We start from the raw sequence: 21816 nt of genomic DNA, 5'->3' as shown, positions 1-21816 counted from the left end.
ATTGCTGTTCATCGCCGTCATCACCTCACCCGGGGGCGCCGGATGTCCGAGTTGTGGGGAGGGCGGTAGCCTTATTTTTTCAGTCATGGCCATAAGGGCAACAATGGATTTTCAGGAAGTTGGTGGGAGGGCTCAGCTCTCCCTTCTCCCCCTACCTGTTTCTGCGTCCCTGCTACGCGGCCGTCTCTGATCCAGGCCGGGGTGTGGTCCGAGCGCATGCCTCGGTGTGGCCTGTACATGTGCGGGCCGTCCTCAGGTACACTCGGTCAGCACCGAGTTCACGCCCAAGAAGCATGGCGGCGAGAAGGGCGTGCCGTTCCGGATCCAGGCGGAGACGTACGGCGGCGGCGACCCTGTCGGGCCGCTCCTGCACTGTGCCGCCTCCCAGGTCAAGGTGTTCAAGGTAGGCGGCGGTAGGGGGCCCGCTGCGGCGGCTTCAGCCGGGCGGACCACTGGGAGAGAGGGAGGGGGGGGGGGTCGCAACCACCTGGAGTGGCGTTTGGAGTAAAGAAATAACCTCACGGGACGGACGAGTTGTGATATGTTCTTGAAGACAGCTGTTATGATGTGTTGTTGGAGCCAGCCGTCGTGTGTCTGGTGGGAGTGTTTTCTGTTGTTTTTTTTTTTTGGCCCACTAGGGGTTTGTCTGATTTGGTGGCGCTGTTGCATGTACACCTGGATGGGATTAGATTAGATAAGATGGGAAGTTCCCATCTGGGTGCCTAGTGTTCCCATTGGGAACAGTACCTTTTGGTGCTTTCTGGAATGGAGATTCCTCATCTTTCGAGGTACGGTGATTATGGTCTTCCTACGTAGCTCCATGGGACCAGAACTCTTGCGTATTGATTTACCCCAGAATGTATAGTCATTTTGTACCGAGCGTCACGTACACACAGTGGCTAGTGAGTGACGGCAGCGCCGCCTGTCCGCGCCGGCGGAACTGATATCCGTGCTGTTGTCCGCCGCTGCCGGCAGCTGAAGGGCGCCGACCGCAAGCACAAGCAGGACCGGGAGCGCTTCATGAAGCGGCCGGTGTCGGAGCTGGACAAGTACCAGCGCTCGTACGACTGCACCATCCTCAGCGAGATGCCGGTGGAGCTGGTGTACAGCCCGCAGCTGCCGCCGGCCGCCGCGCAGCCCGACCCGGCGCAGCGCGCCTCCGTCCCGCGGCCGCCGGACGCGTCCCCTCCGCCGCCGCGGCCACCGCCGCCGCCCCCGGCCCCGCCGCCGCCGCCGGCCGCGCCGTCCGGCGGCGACGGCGACTACAAGCAGCAGTGGTCTCAGCCCAGTTCCAGCCCCACGGACAGCATGAACGAGGACGAGGTACGGGGCGACGTGGCGATCGGCCGACTCATCGGCGCGTCCGAGGGGCCAGTCCTGGTCCCAGTCGCAGCCAGCAGCTCGGTTATATGGCTGCTGTTCTGCGTGTGGCGCTGCCTCACCTCCTGCAGCAGCGCCACCTGTACAGGTCAACCAAACGTCAGACGCGGTCGTCTCGCTCGCCGCGCAGGGTCAGGATGTGATCGCTGAGTGATTTCGCTCAGTGCTCGGGAAACCAGAGGTTCAGGGTTGGCCTCCCTGCGGTGCTCGCCGTCTCTTCCAGGGCGAGAGACAGGTGATGGGACACAGCCCCACCTGCAGCGGAATCCGTGGAAAAGCCCCACTAACGCACCAGCGAGGGGGTGGAGCGAGTTGGTGACGGGGCGCGCCTGTCGCCCGCAGGCGCCGGGCGGGCCGGCGCCGGCCGTCTCGGACCTGCTCTCGGCCCGCTCCTCCTCCGAGCAGACGCACGCCTGGCTCATGCGCAACCGGTTCGCGGCGCACGCGGCCACCCTCTGCAACTTCACCGGCGCCGACCTGATGCGCATGTCGCGCGACGACGTGGTCCAGATCTGCGGCCTGGCCGACGGCGTACGGCTGTACAACTGCCTGCACAACAAGTCAGTCCGGCCGGCCAGCCGACCGCCGGCCCGCGGGCGAGCGTGCGTGTGTGGGTGGGTGGTCGGCGGTGCGGCACACTTCGGGCCGCTGTGCGGGACGCGGACTTAGCGGTGTCCCGCTACGGGGCTCCTGTCCGCGCCCGCTGATGATGTGCTCGCTGGTGTCCTGGGCTGTGGTGGGGTTGTCGGCTGATTCTGCAGTATCTGGTATTGCCTTGACCGACTCACTCTCTCTGCGGCAATCTCCTGATCCTACCTCAGCCCACGCCGCTGGCCTATATGCTGACTTTATATTTGTGTTTGCGCAGGCTGATCCTTCCTCGGCTGACGGTGTACGCGTCGGTGCCGTCGTCGACGCTGTACCACGCCTTCTACCTGTACCAGACGACACGAGCCGAGATGACGCGCAAGCTGGCCGCCCTGCTGAACTGCGGCACCGGCCGTGTGCGTCAGGTCTGCGTGGAGGGGCCCGGCGGCGTGGCCGTCCTCCTCACCGACGAGGTGAGCCGTCGTGCCGGGAGGACCTCCGCTGATGGTCATTCGCTGGGGGACCGCCGCTGATGGTCCCTCGCTGGGAATGAGGGGCCGCCGCTGATGGTCCCTCGCTGGGAATGGGGGACCGCCGCTGATGATCCCTCGCTGAAGATGGGGGATTGCCGCTGATGGTCCCTCGCTGGGGATGAGGAGACCGCCGCTGATGATCCCTCGCTGGGGATGGGGCACCCCCGCTGATGGTTCCTCGCTGGGGATGAGGAGACCGCCGCCGATGGTCCCTCGCGGGGGGGGTGGGGGGGACCGCCGCTGATGGTCATTCACCGGGGAGAGGGCTCGCTGGGGGTGGGGGACCGCCGCTGACGGTCCTCCGCTGGGGGGATCGCCGCTGGTGGTCCCTCGCTGGGGGTGGGGGGACTCCGCTGGTGGTCCCTCGCTGGGGAGGGGGGGGAGGGGAGGGGATTGCCCCTCGCAGGTTATTCGCTGCGGATCCACCTCTCAGTGTCCTGTCCTGTATGATCGAAGTGCGTGCTGTTGGAATAGATTGTCATCCACGTAAAACCTGGCTAAATACCTTCTTTTTTGCACCTTTTCCAGGGGCTGCGTCCGATTATAGGACGCCTAACGGTGACCCTTCCTATACGTTGAACAGGAGAAATGATTTGGTCCTTCCTTTTTTAGCGTCTGTCGTACCCAGATTGTCAAGCGTTTTTTATGTGATCCAGCTGTTATTTGGTGGCCTTTTGTTCCGGCCATGTGACTTACTAGCCTTTACAACAGCTAGTTGCAGGGATAATTATTATAAGCAACAATTTCGCTATGATGTATCGTTTTGACTACACGTCCATGAGCTTTTTTGCCAAAGTTGGCATGCTCGGTAAGATGTGGTGCATTTTAATGTTGCTAGCTGGGTTTTGGTTGGGTGGGTTTTCATGGGTTTTCCATGGGTTTTCGACCCCGATCTTTGTGCAGATGTCATGGTGCGCTGGCGGGCCGGACAGCTGATTGATCTGGGGATTGTTGGCCTGTGGCGGAGATAGCGTCAGCACCGCCATTGTATGTCCGCAGGTGGTCCGGCATCTGCAGAATGAATCTCTTTACAAGATTGAAACAATTCCAGGTATGCCAATATTGCTTTGTTAGACTCTCCGTCTTTTATGTTCAGAAGCATGTTAATCGTAGCCCATAGTTGTACGCATGCGTGAAGTTGACGTTTTTTAGATTGTTCTCTCGTTTTATCTAGCTTACGCTTGTAATTTTTTGTTTGCTATTCCGGCACAAGTCCGAGATCGAATATCAAACTCTAGCTTTCGGCCGACACCGTCGCACTTAACCTGGCCATACTCTGGACGGGGTCGGGCCTGTGGCCGTGGCCCGGCGTGTATGAGCCAGGACTAGGTACCCTGCCCGGACGGCCGGGGTTCGTGTCGGCGCAGCGGCCGTGACCAAGCTCTGTCACCGCGCCCCGCAGTATCGTCGGAGCCGGGCGTGCGGTCGCCGGCGGCGCAGGAGGAGGCCGACCGGGTGGACCTGGTGCTGCACCGGACGGTGCTGCGCGCCGCGCCGGCCGGCGCCGGCTCGGTGGCCTCGCCGCTCGGCCGCGCCACCTAGCCGCCTGCCCGCGCCCACCGCCGAGTACAAAGCGGCGACGATCGGGCGGCAGGCGGCCCGGGCTGGAGCGCGCTCACTGCCGCCGCTCGCCGCCGCCGGGCCGCGCCGCGCCCCGCCGCGCCGCGGCAGTGCAAAGTGGGTGACCGCCAGTTCGGGAGCGGCGACGGCGCCCGTGCACCGCCGGCTACGCTGCGAGAGCGCTCCTCAGCTGTGACGTGTGCTGGCGTGGCTCTTGCGGCGGTCGCGCCACGGACAGTTGCAATAGTGGTTGGTGCGGTATTTGTTGGCTGTGCGCTCGAGGCGACAGGGCGAGCTTGGCGAGAGATGTATCGCAACTGGTGCTGTATATTATGTGGGTGTCATCTGTCGGTCGGCCATAAGCTGTGGGGTGTGCGGCGGGACGGTGCGTGCCCGACCGGGCGAGGCCAGAAAGGGTACGCGGCGCGCGCGCGCACTGTCTGGTCGTGTCGTCGTCGCCGTGTGTTTTCCCAGCATGTTTCGCTACACCAGTGCGGAGAGCACGGAGTCCAGAGCACACCACTCATTGTCTTGTCTAGGGTTAATTTGTGTAACAAATCAAATCGCTATCAAACAGCTGGGAAGCATTAATACATGTAATATAAATGGCACTATTGAGCTGATCGCTCATATCAGCTGTCGGTGCGCCGCCGTTCTTCTCGCGGGCACGTGAGGTGGGCGTTCTCTGCGTGGATCGATTTGGGTCTCGCGAAAGATGATGAAAGTGTTGCTGCTGAAAATGGTCCAAAACGCTATGGTGTAGGCGCTATTATGTAAGAATCCTGCCATCTAGGTTATAAATCTTGCCTCATCACGCCGGTGTTTTGTAGTTTTAACAATGCTCCCACGAGGGCTTGCTAATATGTCTATTGTTAAGATGTATTTAGTATAACAACGCTAAGTCTATGTTTCCGTTAGCCGGGGTCTGTACAACGGAGCTCACCGTCGGCCACTGTGCCAGCGGTGCTGTGCAGAGGAAGACGTGCTCTCGGTCCACTGGATCTCTTCGAGATGACCAATGCGTATGTCTGTGGCTTTCATGGCCGAGCCGTGAACCGAGGTCTCCACATTGTGGACTGTCCGTCCCGGTGGGCCCTTCAGCCTTGGCCGTGAGCAGAGTGGGGTGCAGGACCATACACGTACCTGGCTGAGCGTGGCTGCGCGTGCCTCGCGGGATGTGGACCCACGCATCTGACTGGGCGCTGGCTGGTCCAGCTGCTAGATGCCAGCACGCTCTGGATAGACTCGTCATTGCCACGTCGCCCTCCCAAGCCCTTCTGTTCCTTCGTAGGCACAATGTTCTATTGTGAAGCTGAAAACACCGCTTTTATCCGTTGTCACACGGATGCAAATATTTTAATACATTTACTGCGTCGACGTGATGGGTGTCTTTCTGTTTCAACGTAGCTCGTTATCGGTTGTCTCGTGGTAAGTTCGATCACTCGGCGAGATGAGTGGGGTCATTGGATCTGGCTATGTTGAGAGACACACGGACATGCTCGCAGACAGACGTGAATAGACTCACAGTGGTGAGTAGTTGTGGTTTGTTTTGCATGGCCCTGATAATGGCGGCAGCGAACTGATGCAGATCAGGTATTGGTCTGACTGATCGACATGACCATACCAGTAATGATGACAAGACCGTAAGGCATCGCTAAATGAACTGGGCATCACGATAAGAAATTGTGTAACCATGACCCCAGATCCGTCACGAATTTAACGACAGGTGATTGGATGGGCGGTTGCTGGGGGACGCCACAACGGTCCCTCATGTGTTCAGCTCCCGCGTCTGGACCGAAGCGGACTTTCGACAATTTGCTATAAAAGGGTCAGTGCTTGCAAAGTAATTGTAAGATGTAAAGCGGCGTCGGATCACATCCTCAGTGCACAATTAATGAGCGCCTCCCGCATGTGTTGTGCGCTATTTTCAAACCGTGCTGGATAAGAGCGTTTTGAAAATTACTGTGCGGGGACAGGAAGATTTAAGAATATGGAAGCGGCTTATGCTGCTCCAAAAACGGTCCAGCCTTGCGCGTCTCAGACATACAGTGCGCGATTTTCTGATTAACAGCACTTGTTATCTAAGATCACCGTTGACGACTTGGTCCGGTTGTCACCCTGTGTGTTCTCGGTGCGTGCTGTCCTGCTTCGGGCTGCTCCGGTCAAATTTCGTCGAAAGGTGCGTGACATGCATTCACATGAGATGGAAGAAGCTATTATTAGCTCTGGGATGCTATGATAGTTAAGGACTGCAATATACAAGGGGCAGGCATGTGTTCGATTAAAATTTTTAGAAACGGTTTACAATTGATTTATGTCATTTTGAACGATTTTGGTGATTCAACGCATGGTTCTGTCGGTGTGATCGTTCTTTATCTATTCACATTCCATGTTTGCTTTGCAGGTTTCATTTGAATAATTATCTTGGTTTTTGAATCAATTCAGCTTGGGGTTGTTTCACATTCAATGCTTGTGTGGTGGTTTTAATCTGCCTTAAGTTATAAATGGTTATTCACAGCCAAGGCACAGTGGTTTTGCATTATTCTGATGATCCTGGCATTGCATGTGTTTTTGTTTTTTGGATCAGTGTGATGACATTTTTTGGCCGGCACATTGCTATCACTTGATTCTGACAAACTTTTTAGCAGGGGCAATGCCTTGATTTGTTATTCTCACATCACATGTTTACAAAAGGCTAAGCTCAGTTGCTAATTAAAAAATTATCTGATGCATTAGTCATTAATTTGTTTATCTTCAGTGAATAATGTGAATGGGAGTTCTGTTTTTGTGTTTTCTGAGACAATGTAAGCCTTTTAAATGGTGGATTTCTAGGATCAGAGCTCATGTTAAGAAGTGCTTGTAGTGTAAGCTCTGACCTGGACCATCTGATGTTATAATCCTAGGTCAACAGCAGAATTTGGAGGTAAAACTGTGATGTGCTGCAATCTATATGGTCTGTCCTGCCCTCTGACATCATCTGGTTGTTGAACTGGTTAAGCAATATTATAGAGCAAACACTGGTTATTTTTGATACTTGACACTTCAAGCTCTGCTTAGTGGTCACCTGCTCATGCTCATGTTTCTGCTTCTTACCATTATGATAATTATGTTTATACTTGTCCCTATGATGATCATACTTGTGAACTATGATCATGTTTGTAATTTTGAGTGATCATAAGCACAGATTGAAATGTTGAGTACCATCAAGTTAACCAATGTTCACTCGGTGACCGCTAACACAGTGTCTCCTGGCCTGACCGCAATGCATGCATATTATGCCGCACAGGTATAGTAGCATAGCCGCAACAATGCCAACTCATGTACATCATAAATCAAGTGCTCAGAGTTTGGCACATATTTACACAACATAATTAAGTGCATAGAGAGCCAATGCCAGAGGGAGTTATGTTTAAAGGGTAATTTCAAGCAAAACTGCTCTGGGGATATTAGTATTTTTCAGCAAAAGCATTTGAAAATGTTGTTTGTTTGGGCCTGTTTGGGGTTCCACTTATGTGGGCAAGAGGTTCAGCATTCCTGTGATATAGGTATGTGGAGCAGTGGATGAAAGTTTTTGCAGATGGACTTAATGCATGACCTTCACCTTATAATTCCTTGAAGCATTCACTCTTAATGTGCTGCAACAGGTGATGATCATGTGCCACACTATGAGTGTTGGGGTGTATGGTGTGCATGCTCTGAATTGTCTTTGGATTTTGGATGTGCTGGATGCCTGCACTACACTGTGTATTGCATATATTTTTTTGTAGTCTGGAAGAACTAGCAGCTGGAGGTCATTTTTCTTATGCCATGGAATTATCCAGTGGGGTTCAGTACCACTTGGGGTACCCATAGTGAAGTGGTTAACATGTTTGCATTAACCACTGCATGCCTGGAAAACCAGGGGTTCAGGGTTGGATTCCCTGCAGTACCCACTTTTTTTGCCAGGGCGAGAGGCAGGGGATGCCAGGTAGCCTCAGCAGCTGAGTGCACCATAAAGCTGTAATGCCCCCCTCAGAAACTTTTTATTTTATTTATTTATTTTAATTTATTTAGTTTTAAAGTTTGTTTTTGCATCATATTTACCTGAAATTACCTTCACAACACCATAATTCCTTGAAACTAAAGCTCTGTGCACCCAAATTGGTGGTGACTGCACCAAGCCAACTATTCAGATTTATGGCATACATGTGCTGAAATTGTTACTGCAATGCTGCCACTATGCAGGGCATTCTGGCATAATGTGTGTTTGTCGCAGTCTGACCTAATATTTCATGAACATAGACACAGGGGTGTAGCTTCACAAAATGGGTTGGGGGAGACTTAACAGGGAAAATGACTAAATGTAGTCCAAAAATACATAAGGAGTGCTTTTTCCTGAATTTGACAACTGTTGTGAAAGTAGGGGGCTGGTGACATACTTTCAGGCAGAAACTAGTGGAAGGTATGGGACGGGGACTGGCTCTTTTGAAAATTGCTTTGACAACACTTTGAAAATCAAACAGTCGCCCTGTTATATTTTGACATTGTGTTTATCTCCCCTACGATTTCTAGCATTCTTCATGCATTGAGAATATCTAACAAGCACGTCTTATTTGTGTGCGATCTAGCTCGACCGGATTTTGTACTGTGCTGACAGGGCAGCTGTGAGATGCCTGGCATCTGGAGCAAGATGGCGCCCGGCGTCGGCCGGATGTCTGCCGGCGCGGCCCTCAACGGGATGTCGGGCGCCGCCGTCCTGGTCTGGGTCGCTCACTTCCTGCGAAGATACGCCGAGCGTCAGAGAAGGTAACTCCCGAGGAGGGGCAGGTGGCACGGACGTGCTGCTGCCGCTCGAGGTCCCGTCTGGCGATGCCACGCCGGCCTGGGGGTGAACAGAGGCATCAGAGAAGATGACTCCCGAGGAGGGGCAGGTGGGATGGACGTGCTGCTGCCGCTCGGGGTCCCGTCTGGTGATGCCACGCCGGTCTTGGGGTGAACAGAGGCATCAGAGAAGGTGACTCCCGAGGAAGGGCAGGTGGCACGGACGTGCTGCTGCCGCCCGAGCTCCCGTATGGTGATCCCACGGCGGTTTGGGGGTGGACAGAGACGTCAGAGAAGGTGGCTCCCGAGGAAGGGCAGGTGGCACGGACGTGCTGCTGCCGCTCGAGGTCCCGTCTGGTGATCCCACGGCGGTTTGGGGGTGGACAGAGGCATCAGAGAAGATGACTCCCGAGGAGGGGCAGGTGGGATGGACGTGCTGCTGCCGCTCGGGGTCTCGTCTGGTGATCCCACGCCGGTCTTGGGGTGAACAGAGGCATCAGAGAAGGTGACTCCCGAGGAAGGGCAGGTGGCACGGACGTGCTGCTGCCGCTCGAGGTCCCGTATGGTGATCCCACGGCGGTTTGGGGGTGGACAGAGACGTCAGAGAAGGTGGCTCCCGAGGAAGGGCAGGTGGCACGGACGTGCTGCTGCCGCTCGAGGTCCCGTATGGTGATCCCACGGCGGTTTGGGGTGGACAGAGGCGTCTGAATGTCTGGTCTGGTGATCACACGGTGGTTTGGGGGTGGAGGCGTCCGCATGCAAACGAAACCCATCGTTATGGGCAGTCCATATATTACATAATGCATGGAGAGGGGGATGGAGCGGAACCCAAGCGTAGCAAGCGGGATATGCAGGGGGCTTGGACAGTGTAATGTTGTCTTTAGATGTGGTTGCAAACCTTACTCAAGTTTTTTGACATGTTTTCAGATCTCAAAGCTGGATGCTGCTTACTTCTTTTAGTGCCAAGCAACACGCCTGACTGACTCGTACTTCTATCTCAATTTGCGGCCACAATTTGCGGCTCAGCGTAACCAGGGGAAGGGAGTTTGTTCATCCACCGTAACTAGTGTGTAACCAGGGGAGGAGGAGTGTTAAAAAATGGTCAAGAATGCGTAACGTAATTTTTTGACGACCCCTCATGTACATTACGTACATCCCGTGGAGTTTCAGCTTCGACCAGCCTGGCAAAGGGCTGGGTTTGTATGCCAACTTAATTGGCTCGGAGAATTTGCCTTGAAAGTTGTGATACTGACAGCTACATCGGTCAGAAACTCAACATCAGCAATGCATGAGCTCTGTATACGCTGCACCCCTTTATTTCAGTCCTTGCATCAGGTTTCGATACCGAGACAGCAGACAAGTGGTGGAGTGCGGTTGGTCAACGTTGATTCGTGCTGTCATTCCGATCCAACGTCTAATGTGGTTAGCTGTTCCATGTTCCCTGTTCCCTGTTCACTTTGACACACCCACTGACGTTTGTCATTCGGAAACTTTTTTATGGTTGCTTCCATGAATGCAACCTGTGACTGTTGTTTTTGCGCTCGTTGCCGAGGTGAACAACTTTGCCTTTCTTTCGCTGTTTTGCTACGGTTGTGCTTTTGCTTGTGTATCATTTTCATAACTTTCGTAGGCATATTTTTTGGGCGATTGTTTGCCACCCTAGCTCATTTTCAAATTTGGGGGCAGTCACAGAATGCCGGGGCGGGGGCAAATCAAACGTGTAATGCTTCTCTCAAATGCAATATTTCTACAGATTTTCTCCGAGCTTCTCTCACCATCTTTTGGACGACCTTACGGGTGTTTAATGAATTTGTGTTCTCAGTAGGTCATCACTGAATAGCATACGGTACGTGCCTCCGAATGACTGGCATTTTCCTGCGTCTTTTTCCACAGGGCCAAGGCTTTACACAATATAGACTTCTGTGTCGCTCAGGTGAGTGCGTTTCATCCGGAAGTTTCTCTGGTAATGGCTCTAGATCGTGCGGATGTAGAAAGATGTTTGTGCTGCATGCGATTGAAGCCAAGCGCTCGTTGCTCGCGGGTGGCGAGACGCTTTGGTTCGGACAGTGTGGTGGTGGAACGAGTAATGGTAAAGGTAGGGAGCGGCTTCATCGGACACGGCTACCCCGCATTTGATTTAACGTACGATGCATCACACTCGCCTGCGACATTGTCATGACATCAACCCGCATCCACCGAACGGCAAAACGTTGCCCGACCCGGTTTACCCGTCTTTTCGAGAGTCCTGGATAAACACAAAACCGGAGTGCCAAGGCAGACACTAAGGACTCTATTATCGACGATGTCATTTGACATTTTATTTTCTCGGAATGCATAGCTTCACTGCAGACAGGGAGACATAAGAAACTATGTAGGTATTCATTGTGGTGATGGGATCGCGGCTGCGGATGCGTTCCAAGACAGATCAAAGGTTGCTTTACACTCCCATCACTCGGGTCTGAACGTAACTTCGTCATGCAGGCACCCAAGAGCTGTCAACAGGGTCTATGACATTATCAGTGATAGTGCAAACGCGTCGGGTTGATAGCCTCCGCCAGGTCATGGTCGTGTTGCGTAAGTTTATTTTTGATGGCAAATTAATGTACTGTGGCAGACGGAAACCAGGCAAACATAAAAAACACGTTTAAACACAAACCTCTTGATGAAAGCATGCCAGTGGTGTTTTAGTGCTAAAAACTTCCCTGTTTTCCTTCGTTCCGTTGTTAGTTAAATGTGCTGTCGAAAATACACCTAATGCAACGTTACCCAGGACTGCCGGAGGCTATAAATCCGACACGTTTGAACGAAACGAAATCAGCATATTTCGGCTCGGAAAATAACGGACTACAGCACTGGAAGAAGCGCGGGCTATTGCATGCGGGCGGCTCACGCACGCTTGTTCGAAAATCACGGATCCGGCAGTCTGGGCATGCTACAGGATTATTGTCAGAGCTTGGCAGACCATACACACCACGCTCTGAAGCCAACTGCGTGGTGGAGGCGCGTGCACCATCTGCTAGCCACCTATTCTGCCCAACACTGTCCGATCCGTAGTGACGTCAGCAATCGGTCGTGAAGCGACCAATGTCGTGTTTTGCAAAACTGATCTCGAAAGTAACTCACGTCTGCCCAAACCGAGTGAGAGATAGACGTAAAAATGACAAAAGTGATTAAGAATTTCGTGAGGTTGTGGATGTCATGACTTTAAAATGCTGACACCGATGAAGCCTAAAAGGAGAAGCGTCATTCCTGGTTTTGTTTGTCCTGCTTTAAGGTATCAGGCTGTTGGCTGCTTTATTGCATTATCGCATCGTCTGGTTATGCGTAATGTTGCATTGCAATCATGTCGGTGGTACAGTATTTTGCAAAGTGGATCGTCAGGTCTCGTATACCCTAGTAGAACAAAGCAGAACAACAAAAACAAAAACGACGCATTTGTATGTTGCTGGTAAAATGGGCGCGCTTCCTCCATTCCTCTTTTTTATGAAACCGATTTCAAAGTTTAACTTTGTAACATTGCGCTCCGAGTGCTGTCTATACAGAGGCGTTGCGTGCTTCCTGAACCCGCCGTCTGGGGAGTGGCACCTCCGTTAAAGGATATTTGTCACCAGTCGGGACCACGGAGGAATCCTCTTACCGTGCAATGGCATGCCACTGCCGCCGGCACCAGGCTGGTGCTCTCTAGGTTAGTTGCCGGCTGACCACTGGGTGTAAGGTGGAGCCGCGCAGACCGCCTTCCCTGGAAGTCAAACTTACAGAGGCTTACAGTGGCTTACAGTGGCTTACAGTGGCTTACAGTCGGCCCAGTGCGACATTGTAATGTTCGGCCGGCCGGACAGATTCACGCCGTGTGAGTCGGCGCCGAGATCCTCTCGCCGGGCTGGAGTGTCACGAAGCTGGTGATGGCTGATGACATGCTGTCGTTGATATACCCGAATTAATGTTTGTCCCCCCTTACGTGCGTTCGTGTGTGCTTGCTTTCATGTAATAGTATGATGTGCTGTCAGGGAACTTAGTTTCTGATACCGAAATAACTTTTACATTGTCATTCATACGCGCGGTTGCCTAATAAACAAAATTGATGTTTTTCTTTTCCAAAAAAGAAAGGGTTTCGGAAGGGTTTCTTTCTATTTTAGTAGGCTGGCCTGGTAGCCAGCCCGAGTTGTCATATGTGGGCAAATAGGGGCAACGTTTAACTGGGGTCGTCGCGTCACATTATCGCCAGGCATGATGCATATTCTTCGGTACGATTTGGCAAATAGGCTGGTGCAAGATGTGCGTCATTGGGATGGAGGGTAGTGGTTACGTTATAAGTTCAGTTTGGAGCCTGAGGATACACAAGGTAAGCAGCTATCGTACACCACAGCCAGCCCATGATGGGTTTATTAATAAACATGTCAGTGACGCGGCTGTGATTTCTTAACGAACTTCGTACCACGACCTGTAACAGGGTTGTCATGAGCTGGCTTGGCAACTAAAATGTCACAATTATGACTCGCTGGCTCACAATCCAAATGCATTCCCATTAGGCCAATGGCAATCTTGCGCTGAAATAGGTACGGTTGCGGATTACATCCCTGGACAGCAAGGACAGCTTGCCTTGGCAGTTATTTCCAAGGACATGCAGTCTTGACCCACCGTTATCTATTTTCCTCCATTTCATAGCCCTGAAATGATCATTACTTGCCGAAAGAGCTCTAATCCAAATAGCGAAGGACAGCTAGGATCAGGAAGATGTGTGACCGCTGACTCAGCATTGACGAGCCTTTTTATGCATCGTCCGAGTTTCCGGACTTTTGACCAAACATTGTCGTTTAGGTCGAGGATATTTCGGGCAAAATCAGTCATGTATTCGTCAATCCGTACATTCTTACGTTTCGAGATCGTAGGGCAAAATCAGTCATGTATTCGTCAATCCGTACATTCTTACGTTTCGAGATCGTACGTCATGGTCAGAGATCGTCGTCATCGTCTAAATGGCACAAGAAAAACGTTTTTAGTTTTTGTAAGGACGAAAATTGTGCATTACTATCAGAAGCCATATTTTCGTACGGAGAAGAGAAGTCAGACATAGTCAATTGAAGCAAGACAGAGTCCTATTATTACTTTGATACGTGTAAAATACACTTTTAATGGAAACACTAGAAAGACAGGAACGCATAGCCACAATCACATCAATAGTGCTCACCGCCCAACACTTAATAACTCAAAGGTTGGACAAGAATTTGTTTGTCTGTTTAGAGCTGGAGAGGGTTCGTTAATCAACATATGCTCCCAAATTTGAAGGGATCTTCTGTCATTGCACGTTTGAAGAATGTCAGTGTTGCCCGTCGGTTGCTGTCGTATCAATGTCCTGCCATGTTCGTGTCGCATTGGCTCCAGAGGTGCCCATCACGTAAGTGCATTGTCAGGCGTCGTGCGGATGTGATTACACTAATATAATGTATGGAACGAAGTTCGCGATCTTCGATATTGCATTTGAATTAGAACACGACATTGGTGTATTATAGCTTGTCGGGTTTGTTTGGGCTATCTCTCATAAGGTCAGAAATTGTCCTACTGCGATTATAAATGACAATGTCATGGGCCACCCGGAGTTGCGGTGTCGCCCCTGAGGACATCACCTGTCCTTGGAGCCGGGCAGAGGCGCGGGGGCGTGTCATCTCGAGAGGCCCGGTCGGCCGCCGCCGTTCCGAGTCCGGGGGCGGCTGGCGGCCGGGTGCAGACCAGCCGGCCGCCGGTGGGGCCATGATGCGCTCCCCCAGCCCGACCGCGGTGACCCCGCACTGAGAGAACCGGCCGTGGCTCGGAGCCGGAGACGGCTGGCGGCCGGGTGTCGATCAGCCGGCCGCCGTTGGGGTCATGATGCGCTCCCCCAGCCCGACCGCGGTGACCCCGCACTGAGAGAGCCGGCTGTGGCTCGGAGTCGGGCGTCTGCGCGCTAATCTCGAGTTGAAGTGGTGGAGAGGCTGGCGTCGAGGTCCATGCTGTGCCTGGTGACGTGCTATTCGGCTGTTTATTTTGGCAGCTACAGTAAAGCTAACTTTGTCGTTATTGTTGATACGTGATGGACAAAGGTTAGAATCTAGATTTGGTTGGATTCTAGGAGAAATGTGGCCGGATGTTTCGCTTAGATGATTTAGAGTTGAGGTTCCGTAATGAGCACAGCTTGATGCAAAGACCCCGACCCCTACCTCAGCAGTGAAGTTCCTCCATTTGCGTCTAAAGGACATCCAATTGGCAACTTTTTCCAATTGGACAAAAAGTTTTTTATGAAAATTTTCAATGAAAAGAGAAGTTTTGCCCGTCCCAGCGGCTCAGTTGGTTAGAGCGCCTTCCCTCTAATTCACCCACCCGTGGCAGGATGGATTCGAGTCGCTTTAGACGCCCGCTATTTGTCCTCGACAGGTATGGCCTGCGGCTGGTGGCAGCAGTCGCGCTAAAGGTCTGTTGACGTCAGAGGGCAGGACGGACCGTGTCGAGCATTGCAGCACTTTTCGCCACTAAGTTCTGCCGTTGCCTGGAATTGCGAGATCGGATAGTAGGGATCAGGACTCACACAGCCAGCGCTGCTTAGCGTGAGCTCTGATCCCAAAAATCCATCCATTCAAAGGATCCGGATCAAATCCTTAAAAAAGCCTTAACGTGCCACGCAACGTAGCACGAACATGCATGTTTCAGTCTAACTTTGGCAGAGCCCAAGTGCAAAGTTAGTCACTTTTCGAGAACTTTTAGTCGCGTTATGTTTTAAAACTTTATATTGATAATAGTGAGGCGTGTAGGACGCTTTATTTATTTAAAAAGTCCGGCAATTCGTCCGAGTGTGACGCTGGGTCAGTCCTTGAAGGGAATACTGGTCTTTTGCTAAGCCATGCATTCCACGCATTGTTTGGCGTGCATGAGTTACATGGCGCATTCCCGGCGCCTTAGCGCTGATTTTGACCGCGGCGGCGGAGGGTTGGTTTCCCTGCCAGTCGATCGCTCGGTCTGTCCATAACGCTTGTGAATCCGCGCAGGCATCCGGAGGCTCAGCTATGTGCAAACCTGCCCCGACCAGCCGACTTTCTCGGCCCCTTTCTCTGTTCAACCCGGCGTCGTCCAAAACGAGTTACGCAGCGAGACGTGCTCGGCAGCCGTCGTTCGGCCTCAATCTTTCCTGGACGATATGAGTGTACGAAAGTCTGTTTTTGTTTCGTCGAGAAAAGTCGGCAGCTCTGTTGCCGAAATTGAATGACACCATTCACCATACTGCGCCTTTCAGTTTACGTTTTATGTACTCGAGTCGGTGGCGTGTACATTTCCCCAGTCTAGAAACTTCCTATCTAGCTACGTACGTCGTACTTACCCTGAATGCGTCATACTTCTCGACAGCGATCGCCACTTTACACGGGATATGCTTTCTTCGCCCTCTAGCCACCAAGGTAACTGTAGACGATTAGCGACGGCCGATCAGTTGCAAGTGGTTTTTTTCGCCTGAAAATTAGGGTGATTTCAGTGGACATATGAGCCTCAGGCGTGAGTTGCTTTTCGACGGAGAACCCGGCTTGGATCCCGGCTTGGACAAGTTCGGGCACATGTTACATGTCACATGTTTTCTCAGGTCACCTGCTCTTAACGTGCGTCCAATGGCGTACAAGTCGCCGTGTGGAAAACCATGATAAGCCTTATCGCCGGCGAAGTGGGGTGCCGTGTGCGTTTTCGGAGCGTTGCTGATTCGCCCAATAGCGCGCCGGCGTGACAACGGGGACCACCGGGCACACGACGTCGTCCTTCGCTCGGGCGTCAGCCGGCGTAGGTCATCCGTGTGTCGGAGGGCGCTGGGTGTCGGAGGGAATCGAGCGCCGCACGTGGCGGGCCGCCGCGCGCTGACTCGTCGACCTCGACGGTGGACACCGTCGCGCAGCGGGTCGATACCGGCGCAGCCGCAGTTCGTCAGCCGCCATCGGATGCCAGCCGAGCCACCGGCCGGCGTGCTCGCAAAAACTAGCCGCCGCCCGGGCGCCAGTCGGTCGGCTGCCCTTCGGCAAACACTGGCAGGGCTCGCCGAGCTGGGCTTCGCGACCGTGCCGACCGTGGCGTGCGGCGCGGACGTGAGCAGTCGGCCGTCCGCGGCCCGTGGCGTGCCGTATCGTGCCGGGCCGGCCGCCACCACTGCGCCGTGCGGCAGCGGTCGGGAGCCGTCCCCCGACAGCTGCGCTGGGCTGACTTGCTCCCCGGCGGTCCGCTGAGCCGGAGCTGGCAGGAGTGTGCTGGAGCGGCAGTGCTCCCATCTGGCTCGCAGTGCTCTGGAGCAGCGCCGATATTGCGGAAGAGTGCTGCAGAGTTCCCCGGAGCGGCCTGCCGTGTCCCGGCCAGTCCCGGCGGTCGCTGACAGCCGGAGTGACCTGCGTCCGCTCGCCAGCGCTCAGCTATGCTCGACATCGCCAGCCTTAACCCGCTGTCTGTGGCGTTAGGTAATCTGACCGGCCTGTGGGCGGTCGTACGGTGTTTCTTCCAAGGCTGCTCTGACTCGATGAAGCCGCCGCGGGCGACGCCCATGGTGGACGAGTGGACGGAGGCCCGTTTTGCGGCGCTCATGGAGAGCCACGTGGAGGATGGCGACGTCAACAACACGGCCCGTCCCGACTGGCTGGACGAGCGCAAGATAGCGCGCGCGCGCCAGCTGCACCAGCTTTACTGGCCGGGCATGAACAACGCCCAGGTGATGTCGCTGTTCCTGTCGTTTGCATTCGCGGAGAACTTGAAACCGCTGATCTTCACTGGCCAGTCGAACACTGCGCCGCGCGCGCGCCGACGCTACCTGGAGACGGCGCTGTACGTACACTCGTGGGCGCTAGGCGACGTCTGGGAGCCGACCGATCGGGCCTTCCAGAACGCCGAGCGCGTGCGGGCGCTGCACCGCGGTGTGGCGCGCCAGCTGGAGGGCCACAACCTGTCGGGTGTGGCGCTGCCGGCCGGCCTGCCGACGCCGGGCCCGCCACGGCAGCTGGCCGCCCTGCAGAGCGACCTGGCCGGCGGGCGGGCGGCGCCAGCGGAAGAGCCGGCGGTGGGCAGCTGTCCGGCGCGTGCCATCTCGCAGCACGGCATGGTCGCCACGCAGTGGTATTTCGTCGGCCTGCTCGTGCTGCACCCGGAGAAGTTTGGTCTGGGCCACCTGAGCGACGACGACCTCGACTGTTTCGTACACCTGTGGCGCAGCATCGGCCACCGGCTGGGCGTGGCCGAGGGGCGCAACCTGTGTGCCGGCTCGCTGACCCAGGTGCGCGCCCTCTGCCTGCTGCTGGAGCGGCGCCTCATCGTGCCGCAGCTTGGCCGCCTCGGCGCCGACTGGCTGACCATGACGCACGCGCTGTACGACGGCCTGGCCGACGTGTTCTCGTTCTGTCGCCACGGCTCCTGGCTATACTACCTGCTGCATGACGTGCTGCGGCTGGACACGGCGCGGCTGTACGCCACGCTGAGCTGGGCTGACGTGTGGCGGTACCGCGTGCTGCGCGCCGTCTACCGGCTGGCCAACGGCAGCGGCGACACGCACGCCGTCCTCCGGCGCCGCGCCAAAGACGAATTCCGGCGCGGGGCCGAGCGCGAGCGGCTGGCGCCGCACCTCACCTACGTGTTCGACCTGATCTAGCCGCCGGCGGCGGCCGGTGTGGGCTGGACGGCGATGCTGGAGCCTGAAGAGTAGGCTGTCGAACGCCAGCTGAACCGCAGGCGGAGGCGGCGTTGGGTCACTGATCCATAGGCTGGATATATGGAGAAAGTTGTGAAGCACCGGAGGAAACGTATCGTGTGACGAGATCACATGGGTTAATTCTTATGGGTGGAGTGTTTCTGTCAAGATTGTAGTGGCACACGTGAAATCGACATCAAATGCTTGTTACCATGGCAATCCCACGCTTCCATCAACAGGCCCCCGTAGTCAAACACGGTGCCTGTTGAGGCCATTGAGATCGTGCGGCGGTCCGCGCGTGCCCAGGCAGCTTGCACGTCTCGTGTGCGGTGTGCGGTCAGTCGGCGACCGCCTGGTGACCATCCATCAATATTGAGGCTGAATCCCTGCGTCATAGTTACTCGTGCGGGCTGTGCTGCCGCGCGGCCGCGCCGCCTACTCGCACTGTGTCATATGGGCGGGAGAAATATATCAGGTGTTCGGATACCCGGTGGACAGTCAGACATGGATGACGTCTGTTGCTGGTGATTGTTTCCATGGGATAGGTGTAAACAGGCCCCCTAGTAAACGGGAAAACGAGTAAGGCTGCAGCTCGTGTTCTCTCACCATCTGACTTCTGACCATCCCCTAGTAAACGGGAAAACGAGTAAGGCTGCAGCTCGTGTTCTCTCACTATCTGACTTCTGACCATCCCCTAGTAAACGGGAAAACGAGTAAGGCTGCAACTCGTGTTCTCTGACTATCTGACTTCTGACCATCAACTCGTGTTCTCTGACCATCTGGCTTCTGACCATCAACTCGTGTTTTCTGACCATCTGACTTCTGACCATCAACACGCGTTCTCTGACCATCTGACTTCTGACCATCAACACGCGTTCTCTGACCATCCGACTTCTGACCATCAACACGTGTTCTCTGACTATCTGACTTCTGACCATCAACTCATGTTCTCTGACCACGTGACTTCTGACCATCAACTGGTGTTCTCTGACCATCTGACTTCTGACCATCAACTGGTGTTCTCTGGCCATCTGACTTCTGACCATCAACACGTGTTCTCTGACCATCTGACTTCTGACCAATCGACTCGTGTTCTCTGACCATCTGACTTGTGACCATCAACTCGTGGCCTACAGTCTCTGCTCAGCTCAGTCTCTGCTCAGCCACAGGTCTAAAACAGTGCCATGTCACTGTTTTCGGAAAAGCAGTTCTATAAGGAAGTCTAAATAGAACTATGGAGTTGTGTTTTTTAGCGCCACGCTGAGCGTCCCGCGCCCGAGCATCTCGCCAGCTGTGCTGGTGCATCAGCTTGTTTCCCTGGACGAGTGGAGCATGCGCCTCGGGCGGCGGGTCAGCGCGCCAGAGATGGAGAAGAGATGGAGACCGGCGCCGGGGTGTTGATTGCATGCAGACACCAGATTACGACGTCCTTCAGTAGCGGTCATCCATGGTTTACATGATCGGATTTTTGTAGTACAATTACCCCGTCTCTCCTCGTTTAGCGACTTCCCAGACTTACCACTGATTTTTTTTTACTGAGGTCGCCCTATGGACCACCAGGTATCCACTGATGCCCGCTGTGTAATGAATGGACTGATTGGATCTCCGGGTGAACCACTGCGGGTCACGTGTGCCGCGGGCCACTGGACGGGCGTGGCATCGCAGCAGCTCGCGTTGACCGACCCCGCCAGTCCGGCACCGCCGAGGATGCCGTCGGCAGTCCCCGCCCGCGGGCTGCCCGTACCGTGCCGTCTCGGATTATCGTGTACAGCCGCTGTCGACGAGCGAGACCAGTCGGCGGTCCCCGCCCGCGGGCTGCCCGTACCGTGGCATCTCCGATTGTCGCGTACAATCGCTGTCGACGAGCGAGACCGGTCGGCAGCCACACCCGCGGGCTGCCCGTACCGTGCCGTCTCGAACTGTCGTGTACAGTCGCTGTCGACGAGCGAGACCGGTCGGCAGCCACACCCGCGGGCTGCCCGTACCGTGCCGTCTCGAACTGTCGTGTACAGTCGCTGTCGACGAGCGAGACCGGTCGGCAGCCCCGCCCGCGGGCTGCCCGTACCGTGCCGTCTCGAACTGTCGTGTACAGCCGCTGTCGACGAGCGAGACCGGTCGGCAGCCCCGCCCGCGGGCTGCCCGTACCGTGCCGTCTCGAACTGTCGTGTACAGTCGCTGTCGACGAGCGAGACCGGTCGGCAGCCCCGCCCGCGGGCTGCCCGTACCGTGCCGTCTCGAACTGTCGTGTACAGCCGCTGTCGACGAGCGAGACCGGTCGGCAGCCCCGCCCGCGGGCTGCCCGTACCGTGCCGTCTCGAACTGTCGTGTACAGCCGCTGTCGACGAGCGAGACCGGTCGGCAGCCACACCCGCGGGCTGCTCGTACCGTGCCGTCTCGAACTGTCGTGTACAGTCGCTGTCGACGAGCGAGGCCGCCGGCTGAGCGAGTCTTAACGTAAACTAACGGGACATTCTGTGGGCTCAGCGTCTGGACCCGGCCAGTAGCGCTTTTCACGTGTTTGTATGTTGGCAGTCGCCGATTGCTCCGCCGTGAAAATTTCAGCGACGAGAAGCACATTTTCTATTAAAATGTTGGCCTATTTTTGAAGATGTTTGAACGCAGTTTGCTTGATCCGTTGGCGTGTTTTTACAACGCTGTAATATCACAATTATTTCAAATCCCCATGTGGGTGGGTTACTTGTGTCCCACAACTTCCCCTTCCCTCCCACGGCAGGCATGGATTTCAGCTGACGTTGTGGGATATGTGTGGCATACGGTACATGCGGATGATGTGCGGGATAAACTGAAGCGAATCCATGGATCGGCGGACACTGTGTAGCTGGACCAAATGTCGTTTGGACGAGGCCGAGCAGTTGGCAGTGGAGCGAGAATCGGAGCCTGACTGCAGGCCCAGAGTTCGGCCGCCCCCGGTGGCAGTCGCCCTCAGAGATCGCGAATTGGAGCCTGACTGCAGGCCCAGAGTTCGGCCGCCCCCGGTGGCAGTCGCCCTCAGAGATCGCGGCGCTGTGTACATAATACGCCAGATGTGCTGCTTAACGCCTGGGCAGTGGAGCGAGAATTGGAGCCTGACTGCAGGCCCAGAGTCCGGCCGCCCCCGGTGGCAGTCGCCCGCAGAGATCGCGGCGCTGTGTGCATAATACGCCAGATGTGTTGTTTAACGCCTGGATAGCTATTGATGGGAAGCAGTGAAGTACTTCGTTGGAAAACGCGATGTGTCTTCCTAGCGTTAGGTCAGCATGTGTATGCCAAGTAACTCGTAATGAA

General features: G+C 55.0%; 2 protein-coding genes across 2 annotated transcripts in view; both read left to right on the top strand.

Moving 5' to 3' along the window:
- Window positions 1–4186, top strand: part of gem (transcription factor CP2 like gemini) — a 40745-nt gene extending 36559 nt beyond the window's left edge. The window contains exons 10-16 of the mRNA XM_037235289.1: window positions 257–403; window positions 976–1323; window positions 1723–1940; window positions 2249–2441; window positions 3501–3552; window positions 3904–3987; window positions 4173–4186. Of these exons, the coding sequence (XP_037091184.1) occupies window positions 257–403; window positions 976–1323; window positions 1723–1940; window positions 2249–2441; window positions 3501–3552; window positions 3904–3987; window positions 4173–4186 (1056 nt within the window). The remainder of the gene's footprint in view (window positions 1–256; window positions 404–975; window positions 1324–1722; window positions 1941–2248; window positions 2442–3500; window positions 3553–3903; window positions 3988–4172) is intronic.
- Window positions 4187–6157: 1971 nt separating this feature from the next.
- The window catches only part of Abcd3 (ATP binding cassette subfamily D member Pmp70), a 29053-nt gene continuing 13394 nt past the window's right edge, over window positions 6158–21816 (top strand). The window contains exons 1-3 of the mRNA XM_037235843.1: window positions 6158–6240; window positions 8698–8846; window positions 10755–10794. Coding sequence (XP_037091738.1) covers window positions 8710–8846; window positions 10755–10794 — 177 coding nt within the window. The 5' untranslated portion in view covers window positions 6158–6240; window positions 8698–8709. The remainder of the gene's footprint in view (window positions 6241–8697; window positions 8847–10754; window positions 10795–21816) is intronic.

This window comes from Pollicipes pollicipes, unplaced genomic scaffold, assembly GCF_011947565.3.
Source record: "Pollicipes pollicipes isolate AB1234 unplaced genomic scaffold, Ppol_2.1 Scaffold_7261;HRSCAF=8764_pilon_pilon_pilon, whole genome shotgun sequence".
NCBI lineage: Eukaryota > Metazoa > Arthropoda > Thecostraca > Pollicipedomorpha > Pollicipedidae > Pollicipes > Pollicipes pollicipes.
This window is presented reverse-complemented; position numbering and strand designations above follow the sequence as displayed.